At 36.6% G+C, this 15,261-nt stretch overlaps 2 protein-coding genes across 2 annotated transcripts; one reads left to right on the top strand and one right to left on the bottom strand.

Moving 5' to 3' along the window:
* Nucleotides 1-1,139: 1,139 nt before the first annotated feature.
* LOC132306047 (protein FAR1-RELATED SEQUENCE 5-like) lies at nucleotides 1,140-9,975 on the bottom strand. Its single transcript, XM_059803243.1, has 7 exons — nucleotides 9,891-9,975; nucleotides 5,297-5,579; nucleotides 4,654-5,128; nucleotides 4,341-4,530; nucleotides 3,913-4,262; nucleotides 1,354-1,449; nucleotides 1,140-1,232 (listed from the first exon to the last, which is right to left on the bottom strand). The coding sequence occupies exons 1-7, from the start codon at nucleotides 9,973-9,975 to the stop codon at nucleotides 1,140-1,142; spliced, it is 1,572 nt and encodes a 523-aa protein (XP_059659226.1).
* Nucleotides 9,976-10,332: 357 nt separating this feature from the next.
* On the top strand, nucleotides 10,333-13,230 carry LOC132306046 (uncharacterized). Its single transcript, XM_059803242.1, has 8 exons — nucleotides 10,333-10,365; nucleotides 10,623-10,761; nucleotides 10,818-11,226; nucleotides 11,301-11,383; nucleotides 12,017-12,141; nucleotides 12,253-12,356; nucleotides 12,522-12,628; nucleotides 12,923-13,230. Exons 1-8 carry the CDS (start codon nucleotides 10,333-10,335, stop codon nucleotides 13,228-13,230), a joined length of 1,308 nt encoding a protein of 435 aa, XP_059659225.1.
* The last annotated feature ends 2,031 nt before the right edge of the window (nucleotides 13,231-15,261 follow it).

Raw genomic sequence — 15,261 nt, 5'->3', positions numbered from 1 at the left:
CACCTAAGCCAAGAGCCCATCGTTAGTCTCAATGTTTCATTGGTACATTTTTTATGCTTTAAGTAGCTAGAGTTACATTAATATTTATGATCCATGAATTAATATTCAACTACCCCGCTACACATTTATTATTGTGTTGGGATTATATTTACATATTATATTGATTGATGTCTTTGATCCATGTTGGTAAAACAATGTAGGAATGTTTTCTACATATTACTTTATTGTTGTCCTACCTTGTAATGTTTTGTACAACAGGCCCTCCAAAAAAATAATTAGATAAAAAAGAAGGTATTTTAGAATACCTCTTTTCCGACATTGCCACACTTATTCATACTGAGACTCGAACCCAGGATAAAGAGTCAACATTTGCCAACGCCTAAGCCAAGAGTCAATTGTTAGTCTCAGTGTTCCATTGGTACATTTTTTATGCTTTAAGTAGCTTGAGTTACATTAATATTTATGATCCATGAATTAATATTCAACTACCCCACTACACATTTATTATTGTGTTGGGATTATATTTACATATTATATTGATTGATGTCTTTGATCCATGTAAGTAAAACAATGTAGGAATGTTTTGTACATATTACTTTATTGTTGTCTTACCTTGTAATGTTTTGTACAACAGACCCTCAAAAAAAATAATTAGATCAAAAAGGAGGTATTTTAGAATACCTCTTTTCCGACATTGCCACTTATTCATACTGAGACTCGAACCCAGGAAAAAGTGTCAACATTTAACCACGCCTAAGCCAAGAGTTCATTGTTAGTCTCAGTGTTCCATTGCTACATTTTTTATACTTTAAGTACCTTGGGTTACATTAATATTTCTAAACAAACAGTCTATCCAATTTGACAGTGATTCTCTTATGTATTTCTTGCTTCCAAAACATAGTCATACCCAAAATAAGACATACATTTTGTAATGTTCGAACAGTGAATTTACAAAACATGGTGATACTCAGCATGTGGAAAATGTTATAAGCATGGACACAATGAATACAAGGTCAATTACATGACAGCTAAAGGTAACAAGGGCACCCGAGTTAGGCCATAAACTTTATACAAGAAGTTCAAAAGATTACAAGGATACACACAATCAATGATAAGTCAATTACATCACAAGTTTCTTCTCAATATTGAAAGAGTCGATGTTGAATTGGATGATTCATCCCCGACGTCATTGCCATTCCAGATGTTGGCGTCACATTTACTTGCCCATGTGTCTAAAATTAACCACAACGACAACAAATGTAATCCAAATAATTTTTGTAAACTGTTATCTATCAGCACATTTATAATGAGAACAATGACAAAAACATTAGTGGAGAAGGAATAAATGATTACCTCATCACCTCCCAAACGATGAGTACTTGATTCATCGTATGAAGAGGGCGCACTGAACAGTTGAGATGACAACATGGCTGAATCGCCAATATCAGCCTGAAACATTTATATTGTTGACAATACATATTAAGGTAGGATTAACGGAGGCCTTAAGCAACCCCCATAATTCACTGCTATATGATTTTAACCACACCATTGATCAGCTTTGTTTATATGATATTCTAATGGATAATGGATAATTTACATGGGGTACTAAAAGGTTTAGTTAGACAAGAGTTTATGCAATGCTGGATCAAGGTCTTATGAACCAGGATTGGGATAATATATTTCCATGTTCACATATTATTCTTACTCCACACCATTCATTTCAGATCATAAGGGACTTAAAGTGAAAATTCCTTTGCACATTGGTGAAGGTCCAAAGCCTTTCAGTTTTTTGTTGGTTTGGAATAAACAGCCAGTGGTTGGTAACATTATCTCTGATTAATAGTCATGGGTGGAAATCCAATCCAGGAGTTGATGTACTATTTTACATTGGTTAAAAGGGCTATAAAAAATTGAAATTTTTGTAAAATTTGGGTTTGTTTTTAAGGAGGTTATTGGTATTAGGAAGTCTTTTGAGCAAATGCAATTGAGTTTAGCCGAGAATCCTATGAATGATGTTTTCATTGAGGAGTAGGATATTAGACAGAAATTTGAATGTGCTAGCTCTAATAAACCAATTCTTCTGTCTCACAAGACAAGAATTAGATGGATGAAGGACCAAGACAGGTGCAGAAGGTTTTTGCATCAGCAAATTAAAGAGCATACGGCTAGAACCAATATCACTATCATTTACGATGCGGAAGGGAATTTTATAGATGATTATGGGCATATGAAAGAGAATGAGGAACTTCATTTTGGGGCATGATGAAGATATTATGAAGATACGAGGAATTTTAAATGAACCAAGCTTGCTGCTCCTAAAGAAGAAGGTGGTTTGGGGGTGAGAAGAGTTTTGGATATTGATTTACTTGAAAACTGTGTATTAGCTTCAGATTATTTATTGTCTAAAGATAGGATTTTGGTGGTTGGGTATAAACATTGTTCATGTTACCTAAGGAATACATCCTTTTGGCAGGTTATTCCAAAGGTTTCAGATTCTTCTATATGGAAGAGTATAGTTGTTATTTGGGGGACTTCATGAAGATCAACTGTAAGTATGTTATTGGAAAAGGAACTGACATCAACATTTTTCTTCATCCTTGGTGTGATGGTAAAATGATGTCAATTTTTTTTTATCACATACAATTTTCGATCAAGAGTTTTGGGGATTTTATTGCTGCAAGTCAACGGAAAATGGATAATATTCCAACTGATCTACATCAGTGTTTTGCATTAGGTTTTAGTGTGACTTTTTCTGATGTTGCCTGGTCTGTGCAGAGTTTGGTGTGGGATATACCCTATGTGACTTTTTCCGATGTTACTTGGTCTGGGCAGAGTTTGATGTAGATCAGTTGTAATATATTGTTTAGATGTAAAAAAAATTTGGTCTATTTTGGAAAAACAAAGAAAATAATGCATCTTAATTAACACACTTATATGGTTAGTTGATGAAGTACATGGTTCACCAATATTAAGCTGTCTATTGTGGAATACAACTGGTGGTGTTACGTAAGATTCTTCATTCAGAAATTCGACGGGAATTTATGCACCCTAAAATATTTCATATAAACACTGTCAATGCACTTTTAAATATAATCAACATGTTAACCAAAAGTTATGAATGAATAGTAACTGCTTATATATAATATACTTGCAATAATACTCACATCCACTAACACGTAGGACGGGGTTGACGGACTATCACTGCCACCCGTCTCCCAAAACAACGGTTTCATTTGATATCTAAAACATAAAAAATGTTAGTTTCTTCCACTCATGAGTGTTTTATGACGAATGATATAATGTTATGAAATCGAATTTATTTTGTTCATATGTTCAAATAGTTAAACAATGAAATAGCAGTGCGTACGACAGTAACGTATACCTGGCATGTTGCTTTCATTGACTTCCTCATTTTCCCACTATTTAACTCTATGGCTGGTTTTAGCCTCTTAAATCGTCCTTTAGAGGTATCTTTAACTTTCAGGGACATGGGAATTGTTCTACTGTTGTTTTTCACCCTTTTTTTTCCCTTACCCCTTGTAATTTTCTCTGCAAACCTACGACCACAAGTTATTTGTACTGTTCTTTTCCAGTCCAGTGCTTTTCCTAATAGATCTTATATCCTTCGGGGTCATGCGATGCAATGGAAGATATTTCAGTCAGTATACGGCAAAGCGTCCTATGCCATCGCCTAATCTCAAGTTGAGGATCCGGATTCACGTCGGTGGAAACAATTTCCTCCAATCTACCATCTCTAGCATTTCTAGTCCACCTTTTTATAATATATCGGGAAGACAACTCATTCACAAACATGCACTCTTTAAGGATTTTCAGACTGGGCCTGCACAAATAGCCATGCCTTTCAAATTTACAACATGAGCATGGCAATTCATCTTAAAATGTCCTGCTCACACGACGTTGCACCTCGTCCTCACCAGCAACTTTACAAACATAGTGTCCATTGTTATCCAAGTCACTACAACTAATAACAGCCTGACTCACAAGAGCAGCTAAAAACCTTTCCTGGAAAAGCTGAAATATTGCCTTGGTGTACACCTTCCCTGCTTGACGTAATATGTGGCACTTTGTTTTTAGTTCCAATTGCCTCTCCACCAAGCCATACTCGGCTTCATACTCCTTGTACCGCTTGTCCGACAACAATCTGCCAAAGAGTGTGAAGAATTCTGGTATAATAAGTTGTCTGGAAAGGTAATACTTTAATTGACCATTGAAGCTTTCACTTAATTGCGTGCTACTCATTCCTGCAGACCAGTCGTATTTGACAAATGCCAGGGCCTATTTATGTCTCATGTCTAACAAAGTGGAAAGCCACTTATTACCAGCAACACCATACTCTGCAATCAATAAATCCCATTCCCTGATAAAATCATCCTCTTCCTCAATTTGGAACATTAATTTTGAGATGACCTTCTTTATTCCTTCAACGCATTTAAATAGAAACAGTAGGTTCTTCTGCGTATTATTCATTAAGTGCCAAACACATAAATGATGTTTCGTCACCGGCGTGACCTACAAGATTAATTAACTTAATACCCATGTTGCAATATTGCAAATCCAAAAAATACGACTGAAATAATACGATTGTTTCAGCATACCAAGTGACAAGAATGGAGATGCATGAAAGTTATTCACCTGCTTTAATATCTTCGCCATTGCAGCGTCTTGATCCGTAATAATCGTCTTTAGTGTTTTTTCGCCCATCACTTTCAAGAACGTTTCAAATAACCAAACAAATGAATCCACTGTCTCATCATACATTAAGGCTACTCCAAACACAGTAGTCTCCCGGTGATGATTCATACCTAAGAAAATTGCAAATGGTCTATTACCGTGTACCACTTTATACATTGTGTCGAAACTGATAACATCTCCAAACTGGCCATAATCAATTATCATTCTACAATCTGACCAGAATATATTCGTAATCATTTGCTCAGTATCCAGTTGCAAGGAATATAAGAACGAAGGATCTTCACAACTACGCGTCTCAAAATAATCCATAAGCCATGCCGCCTCTCCATAAAGAAGCTCCTTTTGTCTTCGTGTCCTTAGATAATTTTTAAGATCCACTTTCAAGTACCCAATGGATTCTTTGCCACCAGATTGCCTTCATATCAACTCATATGCATTACAAGCTGGAACTCCTGAATCCGAAGCCAACTAAACATCGATGGCCTGGACTGAGGAAATTTGTCACTGGGACAACATCATGTGGCTGCATTCAGCAATTATGAATAGATGGTTGTGACTTTCTACAAATTTAGAAACTACGTACTTTGCCTTTGTCTTGTCATACCTAAGAACCATTCGTGCACCGCAATTGGTTCGTGTTTTAGCCCGGGGAGTCTTTCTAAATATATCCCGTTTGTCAGTCCCCTTCACACCTTCCTTGCTACAAACTAATGCCCCTGATGTAATTCTTCCATTAACTTTATTGCCATACTCCTTCCGGATGCTAAAATTAATTCGAGCACCATATGCATTGTAAAAATCATATGCCTCTTCCTCACTATCAAACTCTATTTTATACCTTGGTTTCCATTTAATCACTTCTGGTTCTACAACAGGAACGTTTTGTCTGTTTGTTGTGTCTTGAATATTATTTACTTAACCTTCGTTGTGAACGCCTCAAATACAAAACCTTTTCTCACATATGCACAAAATATTGAATTAACAAAAATAATTTTACTTCTACATCCCAAGTATGTTCCATCTCAACGGCTTAAATACAAAACCTTTTCACATGTATCACCAATCAAATAAAAAAAACCTTTGCATATGCATGAGAAATTTAATTTAACATATATCTCATTCATTTCTTTATATGTATCAATCAAGTATATCCCAGACAACCGAGGATAAAAATCCTCGTTGCCACAACAGAACTGTGAGCACTTGCATTTTTAACATTTTCCGGGCATGTTAGCATTCATGCATTTTATTTATTGTCGGAAATTATGATTTAAGTTGCAAATGACATTTAATTTATATTGTGAGCACTTGCATTTTTAACATTTTCCGGGCATGTTAGCATTCATGCATTTTATATATTGTCGGAAATTATGATTTAAGTTGCAAATGTGTTTAATTTAGTTAAATGTCATTTTTTTATTTCATAAAGGACATGATGGACTTTTTGTTTTATAATACTTCTTTGTAGTAAAACAAAAACCCCTTCTCCTTTCAAGACAACCTTCAAAATCAGCAACAAGGGAACGAACTCAAACTTGATACTAATGGAAACTATCACAACCTTAGGAACGTTTTTCATCTTTACAACAACACCAAAATGTCACTACAAGAACCTCAATTTGGAACATGAAGATGATGACTATAGTGAAGGAAAATATGACGAAATGGTTTCTGCCAACTTTCTCTATAACATTCCTTTAGACAATTGATATGTGATAATATGCAAAACGTGGATGCCTTATCACACCGGACTATGTAAAATGACTAATAAGCCCATCAACAATTGCCAAATATCATTCATGCCATGTGCGTGATAAAAGTCAAGAATACCCTTACACAACTAACCAAATACCAATAATGCTATTTTGCATAATAAAAGTCTACTTTGCCCTCTATAAAATAATCAAATACCATATATGATATTTATAAAATAAAAAGTCCATCATGTCCTTTATGAAATAAAAAAAAAATGGCATTTAATTAAATTAAACACATTTGCAACTTAAATCATAATTTTCGACAATATATAAAATGCATGAATGCTAACATGCCCGGAAAATGTTAAAAATGCAAGTGCTCACAATATAAATTAAATGTCATTTGCAACTTAAATCATAATTTCCGACAATAAATAAAATGCATGAATGCTAACATGCCCGAAAAATGTTAAAAATGCAAGTGCTCACAATCTCCCCAACATACAAGGATTTCGTCCCCAATTATGCTATTTTATTATGCAAAATAGCATAATAGGTATTTGGTTAGTTGGTGTAAGGGTATTCTTGACTTTTATCACGCACATGGCATGAATGATATTTAGCAATTGTTAATGGGCTTATTAGTCATTTTACATAGTCCCACCTTTGACTATGTGTGTGCTTGACACCTATGGGTGTGATAAGGCATCCACGTTTTGCATATTATCACATATCAATTGTCTAAAGGAATGTTATAGAGAAAGTTGGCAGAAACCATTTCGTCATATTTTCCTTCACTATAGTCATCATCTTCATGTTTTGAGGCTCTTGTAGTGACATTTTGGTGTTGTTGTAAAGATGAAAAATGTTCCTAAGGTTGTGAAGTTTCCATTAGTATAAAGTTTGAGTTCGTTCCCTTGTTGCTGATTTTGAAAGTTTTCTTGAAAGGAGAAGGGGTTTTTGTTTTACTACAAAGAAGTATTTTATCTTCACCTTCTACTTGTTGATTTTGATCCATTTTTGGTGTGGCTTTGAATTGTTAAGCAAGTGTTCAAGCTTCTTTGAGGTAGGATTACTTAACTCTCACACCCTTTACCTTTAAGGAATCAATTCTATGTGTTTTGTGCTTAAAACATAGGCTGCTACTTGTTTTTCACAATTCTGGAATCACAGCGACTTGAACTTCTAAGGATCATAACTTAATCATTTTAAGTCCAAATTGAGTAATTTTTTAGTCTAAATTGACTAGATCGAAACAAGCTTTCCAATGATACCAATTTGAGCCTTAGATTCTAACTGTGGAGAGAGTTATGACCCTGTAAACATAGGCTACCAGGTTCGTGCTTTAATCTACAGAATTTCCTGCACAGCAACCTGAACTTCAACTGACCATAACTTCCTCATTTTAAGTCCAAATTGAGTAATTTTTTGGTCTAAATTGGCTAGCACGAAACAAGCTTTCCAACAATACTAATTTCAGCCTTAGAATCCAACTGTGGAAAAAGTTATGACCTTGTAAACATAGGCTGCTACTTGAAAATTAGAATATTGGTTGTTACGATATTTCTTGAAATGAGAAGTTTTGTACTTGATTTTCTAAATGTTATTAAGCACTGTTTATGTTGTTATGTGATAAATGTGAGTTAGAAAGTATGTTTCTAATGTTATACAACCATGGATTAATTAGCCTGTTAATTTACCATGCTTGTGTGAGGATTAAAATGCAATACCATTATATTATATATGAGTTGAGATTTCCATATTCATTCCATTATCCGTATATCATGTTATACAAATGTACATGCATGTCACATAAGCATGGGGATGATGTTGGAATGAAAAGGAAAGTGAAAATGTTTCATTAAATGGTTTTGAAAACTGGATAACAGGGAGGTGCCTTGTATCCGTGAGTTTTGAAAAGGGAATTGAATCAAAGATTTTAAAACTGGATAAGGAGTTGCCTATCTATGTAGTTAATGGGAATATAGAGGAGACGTAGGGAGTGGCTCTACGCGTAGTTGTGTCACTAGAGCCCCAAATGATCACAAGGAGTGGCCTTGTATCAGGGATAGATGACCAACTCTCTTCTCGTGGTACTGAGGAACAGCCCTGGGTGGATTACATTAACTTTTTGTGATGGACATGGGAGTTTTAGGAAGTGAGAAGTGTCAGTGGCATTAGCATTGGCATTGGCATTACATTACACTTCATTTTATTATCTCATATTATATTATGTTTTTCCCGAGCTTGTATGATCCCACTATCCTTTGTCTGTTCTTTGTTTGGATTCACGGAGGTATTAAGGAGTGCATTTTAAGTAATTCCCGCTGAGCTGTGGTTGCTCATTCCTATTTTATACACATCTTTTCAGGTCATGGCATGGATGGTGTGGAGGGTGTTCGTCCTCTACTGTAGACAAAGTCGGGGCTAGTGTTGTCATGTTTTTATTCCGTATTATAGACTATATTTTGCATTATATTTCTTTAGAATACTTCTGGTATGTAATAAATGTTATTTCAGACGTTAAAACTTTAAAGTTGTAATATGTGCGTCTTACCTATTTATTTTCAGTCTTGTTTTACGAAAAGGGAAATTGATAGGTGGATTGCTTGGTTGAGACACGTTACAGGGATATTTATTAATTTTGATACTATGATTGCTTACGTGTTGTGTTCACAATCCAAACTACGGTCATGGGGCGTGACAGTTGTGGTATCAGAGCATGGTTCCTATAACCTAAGGACGACGGGTAGATGTCTGTCTACAACTATGTGTGTAGGGGTTTGCATTGTCTCATATGCTTATATGTTTATCTGTTATTTACCTTGCAAGCATGCATATATGTATATGTGATTACGTGTTTATCTGATTATGATAAAGCATGCTATGTGTTTAAAGGCTTTTATTCATATGAGTCAGTTTTGGAACTGTGGATAGTGTCATTGTTATTGACTTGCATCTCATTATGTGTTACGAGTTGTATTTTGATTGGTATCTATGTATTTCCCAGTTTTGTTATGTTATGCATTATATGCATACATGGTTTCATGACTAGTGCATTGGTTTTTCTGGGAAGTGAGTGGTAGGACTGACGCCTGTAGCGTTGTCCTTTGTGGATGGCGTATCAGCATAAGCATGTGTGGGTATCATAGCATTTTGCATAGTGCATTTTGCATCATTGTTAGATATCCTCATTGGACACAACTTGGTTGGTATTGTGAAGTTCTACTAATGGTTTAGATGTGCACTAATTAGTGTTTAGCATATGTGGGTGTTTCATGCATATAACAGTGGAATGTTTAGTTGTGATTAGAATTGGAGTCCATAATTAGATCTTGATATTAGAAAATTTTTGATAGCAGTTAATGTTAGAATTGAGTCTTAGTGACTTGTGATTTGATTAAAGTGGGTCAGTGAAAATGTAATTGTTGTTTGGGCATGAGATGGCCAAATGGACCGGCCGGACATTGTGGACCATACCCAGCTCTAAACGCAATATTAGGACACTGACAAGGATGACGATTGGTGTGTCATGGGAGATACATATAGTTTCAGGAGATGTCATAGTTGTCTCAGGAAAAAGGATATGTTGTGGGATTGTATTAGGCACTGGTGATATCACATTACGTATGAGGGCATTGTGGGCAGGCAGTAGTTGCTGACTATGCTACCATGCTGACGAGTATGTGTGGGCGGGCTCTAGACGCCGACAAGGCTACCGTTCTTATAAGTATGTGTTAATAGACACTAGTCGCTAGTTTGATTGGTGGATCCTAGTAAGGTGTATTCTTTAATGACTACGATGGTTGAGGATTGACAGTTTTTCACTGGTATTATGCTAAATTGGTGGATTGCCACATTGGCATTCGTGGTAGTGGTTGTGTTATAGAATGTCATGATTAAGAAATTCCTGGGTTGGAATATGGATAGGGATTACGATGGTGATGGAGTTGAGGTGATAATGTTTTTCATTTAGTTGATTTGGAGTTCAGTTTAAGTGCTGGTTATCAATAAAAACTATTTTACTTTGAGGTTGGTCTTACTACGATAAATGCGTATTTCAACAATTATGATTTGAGCTAGCTCGGGTTTTGTGGGATTCGAATCCATTTTTGCTTGAGGGCACAAACTTGTCAGGCTTTGGATTCACGGATTGGAGTTAGTTGGTAGTAGATGCATTTTATCACGCGATTTTGTATCCACTTTTCCTAGTTAGTATCTGGAGAATTGGAGGGAGATTGTTTTGTGTTTGTGGGAGATCGGGGTGATTTCTTGGTTTCAGCTTGTTATGATGTTCGTGGTTGGGACCGTTGTGATTTCTTCTTAGCTAGCATTTTAGCTGAAGAAGATGGTGATATGGGGATAGTTTATCCGTCAGTTGTTGTGACTTCTTGGATGTGTTTCCAGATGACTTACTAGATTTACCTCCTAGAAAAGAGGTTGAGTTTGTGATTGATTTGATGCCTGGTACTACGCCGATTTCTATGGCTCCATATCGTATGGCACTAGCAGAGTTGGAGGAATTAAAGAAGCAGTTGGATGATTTAAGGCTGAAGGATTTTATTCGGCCTAGTGTTTCACTATGGGGCGCACTAATGTTGTTTGCAAAGAAAAAGGATGGTTCTATGAGGTTGTGTCTTGATTATCAAAAATTAAATCAAGCAACCATCAAGAACAAGTATCTTTTACCGCGGATTGACGATTTATTTGATCAGTTGAGGGGAGCTATTTGCTTTTCCAAGATTGATCTGAGATCTGGTTACTACCAGTTAGGAGTTCGGGATGAGGATATTCCAAAGACAGCTTTTCGTACGCGGTACTGGATTGGGAACGTCCCAAGAATGTGTATGAGATTCGGAGTTTTCTTGGCTTAGTGGGTTATTACTGCAGGATTGTAAGGGACTTTTCTCGCTTAGCCACTCCTATGACTCGGATGACCCGAAAGGGGATCAGATTTGATTGGACTGAAGCTTGTGAGTCACTTTTTTAGGGTTTGAAGACTAGATTGACTACAGCTCCAGTATTGGTGGTACCTGAGCGTGGTTTGGGTTATGTTGTCTTTTGTGATGCTTCTCAGGATGGTTTGGGTTGTGTGTTAATGCAAGATGGTCAGGTAGTGGCTTATGGATCTAGACAGTTGAAGATTCACAAGCTTAACTATCCCACTCATGACTTAGAGCTGGCAATAGTTGTCTTTGCTTTAAAAAGCTAGAGGCATTATTTGGATGGTGAGAGATTCGAGGTGTTCTCGGATCACAAAAGTCTCAAGTACCTTTTCTCTCAGAAGGACTTGAATAACAGGCAGAGGCGATGGGTAGAATATTTAGAGGATTATGATTTTGATTTGCAGCATCATCCGGGTAAGGCAAATGTGGTAGCAGATGCCTTACGCCTGAAATCTCATTGAGTTTTGGCTGGGTTAGCCATTCAAAAATGGAAGATGTTGGAGGATCTAGCAAAGATGGGATTACAGTATTGTGATGACAGTGTTGGTTATGAGTCAGCTTTTCTATTTAGTCTTGTGGTTCAACCTACTCTTGTTACACGGGTGATTGAGTCACAGAGACAAGATTCAGATTTAGTTGCCATTCATTAGTTGATTTCAGGTGGGGACATAGTAAAGGACTGGACCTTACATACGGATGGTGGTTTACGGTTCGGAGGTTTGCTTGTGGTTCCTACGATTTGTCAGGAGGATGTGTTACGGGAGTTTCACACTTCTCGTTTTACTGTGCATCCAGGTGGTACTAAAATGTATCATAATTTGAGACGCCAGTATTTGTGGAATGAGATGAAGGCCGATGTAAATTAGTTTGTTACCAAATGTCTTACCTATCAGCAGGTAAAGGCCGAGCATCAGAGACCTGCAGGTTTATTGCAGCCATTGCCAGTAGCACAGTGGAAATGGGAGTGTATTGCTATTGATTTTATGACAGGGCTTCTGAGGTCATAGAGGGGTAATGAGTTTGTTTGGGTCATTATTGACAGATTGACTAAGACAACGCACTTTTTGCCTATCAAGGCGACACATTCTGCTGAGGCACTTGGCAGATTGTATGTCCAAGAGATCGTCAGATTATATGGGGTTCTATTGTCCATTGTTTTGAACAGGGATGCCAAGTTCACATTGAAGTTCTGGGAAGGGCTTCATGCAGCGTTTGGTTCACCGTTGCATTTCAGTATTGCATTCCATTCGCAGACGGATAGCCAATCAGAGCGTACTATCCAAATCTTGGAAGATACGTTTTGGGCCTGCATGCTTGATTTTGGTGGTAGTTGGGAGGACCACTTACCTCTTGTTTAGTTTACCTACAACAATAACTATCAGTCGAGCATTGAGATGGCTCCTTTTGAGGCGTTGTATGGTAGGCCTTGTCATTCTCCTGTTTGTTGAACTGAGGTGGGTGAGACAGCTGCCTTAGGGCCAGATATTGTGTTGGAAACTACAGGCAAGATTAAGTTAATTCGACAACGGTTGTTGACTGCTTAGAGTCAATAGAAAAGTTATGCAGATAGACGGAAACGGTTATTATCCTTTGAGGTGGGAGACCACGTGTTTCTCAAGGTTTCTCCACAGAAAGGATTGCTACAGTTTGGAAAGAGTGGCAAGTTGTCACCTCGTTTCATTGGGCTATTTGAGATTTTGCATCGAGTGGGTGAGGTTGCTTACAGATTGGCATTGCCACCACAGATGGACAGAGTCCATAATGTGTTTCATGTTTCGATGCTATGGAATTATGAGCCGGATCCATCACATGTATTGAGTTGGGTTGATATTGACATTAATGAGGATGTTTCTTACGAGGAGGGACCCGTTTAGATTCTTAACACTCGTAACAAAGTGTTAATGGGTAAAACGGTGACTCTTGTGAAGGTTTTATGGAGACATCACGGTGTTGAGGAGGCTACGTCGGAACGGGAACATGATGTTCGTTCGGTGTATCCGAGTTTGTTTTCTTCCCTAAAAGGGTGTGAGAGTTAAGTAATCCTACCTCAAAGAAGCTTGAACACTTGCTTAACAATTCAAAGCCACACAAAAAATGGATCAAAATCAACAACTAGAAGGTGAAGATAAAATACTTCTTTGTAGTAAAACAAAAACCCCTTCTCCTTTCAAGACAACTTTCAAAATCACCAACAAGGGAACGAACTCAAACTTGATACTAATGGAAACTTCACAACCTTAGAAACATTTTTCATCTTTACAACAACACCAAAATGTCACTACAAGAACCTCAATTTGGAACATGAAGATGATGACTATAGTGAAGGAAAATATGACGAAATGGTTTCTGCCAACTTTCTCTATAACATTCCTTTAGACAATTGATATGTGATAATATGCAAAACGTGGATGCCTTATCACACCGGACTATGTAAAATGACTAATAAGCCCATCAACAATTGCCAAATATCATTCATGCCATGCCAAATATCATTCATGCCATGTGCATGCTAAAAGTCAAGAATACCCTTACACAACTAACTAAATACCAATAATGCTATTTTGCATAATAAAAGTCTACTTTGCCCTTTATAAAATAATCAAATACCATATATGTTATTTATAAAACAAAAAGTCCATCATGTCCTTTATGAAATAAAAAAAAATGACATTTAATTAAATTAAACACAATTGCAACTTAAATCATAATTTCCGACAATATATAAAATGCATGAATGCTAACATGCCCGGAAAATGTTAAAAATGCAAGTGCTCACAATATAAATTAAATGTCATTTGCAACTTAAATCATAATTTCCGACAACAAATAAAATCCATGAATGCTAACATGCCCGGAAAATGTTAAAAATGCAAGTGCTCACAATCTCCCCAACATACAAGGATTTCGTCCTCAATTATGCTATTTTATTATGCAAAATAGCATAATTGGTATTTGGTTAGTTGTGTAAGGGTATTCTTGACTTTTATCACGCACATGGCATGAATGATATTTGGCAATTGTTGATGGGCTTATTAGTCATTTTACATAGTCCCACCTTTGACTATGTGTGTGCTTGACACCTATGGGTGTGATAAGGCATCCACGTTTTGCATATTATCACATATCAATTGTCTAAAAGAATGTTATAGAGAAAGTTGGCAGAAACCGTTTCGTCATATGTTCCTTCACTATAGTCATCATCTTCATGTTCCAAATTGAGGTTCTTGTAGTGACATGTTGGTGTTGTTGTAAAGATGAAAAACGTTCCTAAGGTTGTGAAGTTTCCATTAGTATCAAGTTTGAGTTCGTTCCCTTGTTGCTGATTTTGAAAGTTGTCTTGAAAGGAGAAGGGGTTTTTGTTTTATTACGAAGAAGTATTTTATCTTCACCTTCTACTTGTTGATTTTGATCCATTTTTGGTGTGGCTTTGAATTGTTAAGCAAGTGTTCAAGCTTCTTTGAGGTAGGATTACTTAACTTTTACACCCTTTACCTTTAAGGAATCAATTCTATGTGTTTTGTGCTTAAAACATAGGCTGCTGCTTGTTTTTCACAATTCTGGAATCACAGCGACCTGAACTTCAAAGGAACATAACTTAATCATTTTAAGTCCAAATTGAGTAATTTTTTAGTCTAAATTGACTAGATCGAAACATGCTTTCCAATTATACCAATTTCAGCCTTAGATTCTAACTGTGGAGAAAGTTATGGCCCTGTAAACATAGGCCGCCAGGTTCGCGCTTTAACCTGCAGAATTTCCTTTACAGCGACCTGAACTTCAACTGACCATGACTTCCTCATTTTAAGTCCAAATTGAGTAATTTTTGAGTCTAAATTGGCTAGCGCGAAACAAGCTTTCCAACGATACTAATTTCAGCCTTATAATCCAACAGTGGAAAAAGTTAT

Source organism: Cornus florida, unplaced genomic scaffold (assembly GCF_030987335.1).
Source record: "Cornus florida cultivar Cherokee Brave unplaced genomic scaffold, ASM3098733v1 CherokeeBrave_3.0.0_Hap2_Chr05, whole genome shotgun sequence".
In the NCBI taxonomy this organism is placed as follows: domain Eukaryota; kingdom Viridiplantae; phylum Streptophyta; class Magnoliopsida; order Cornales; family Cornaceae; genus Cornus; species Cornus florida.
The sequence above is the reverse complement of the archived record's forward strand: the minus strand, read 5'-3'. Positions and strand labels throughout refer to the sequence as shown.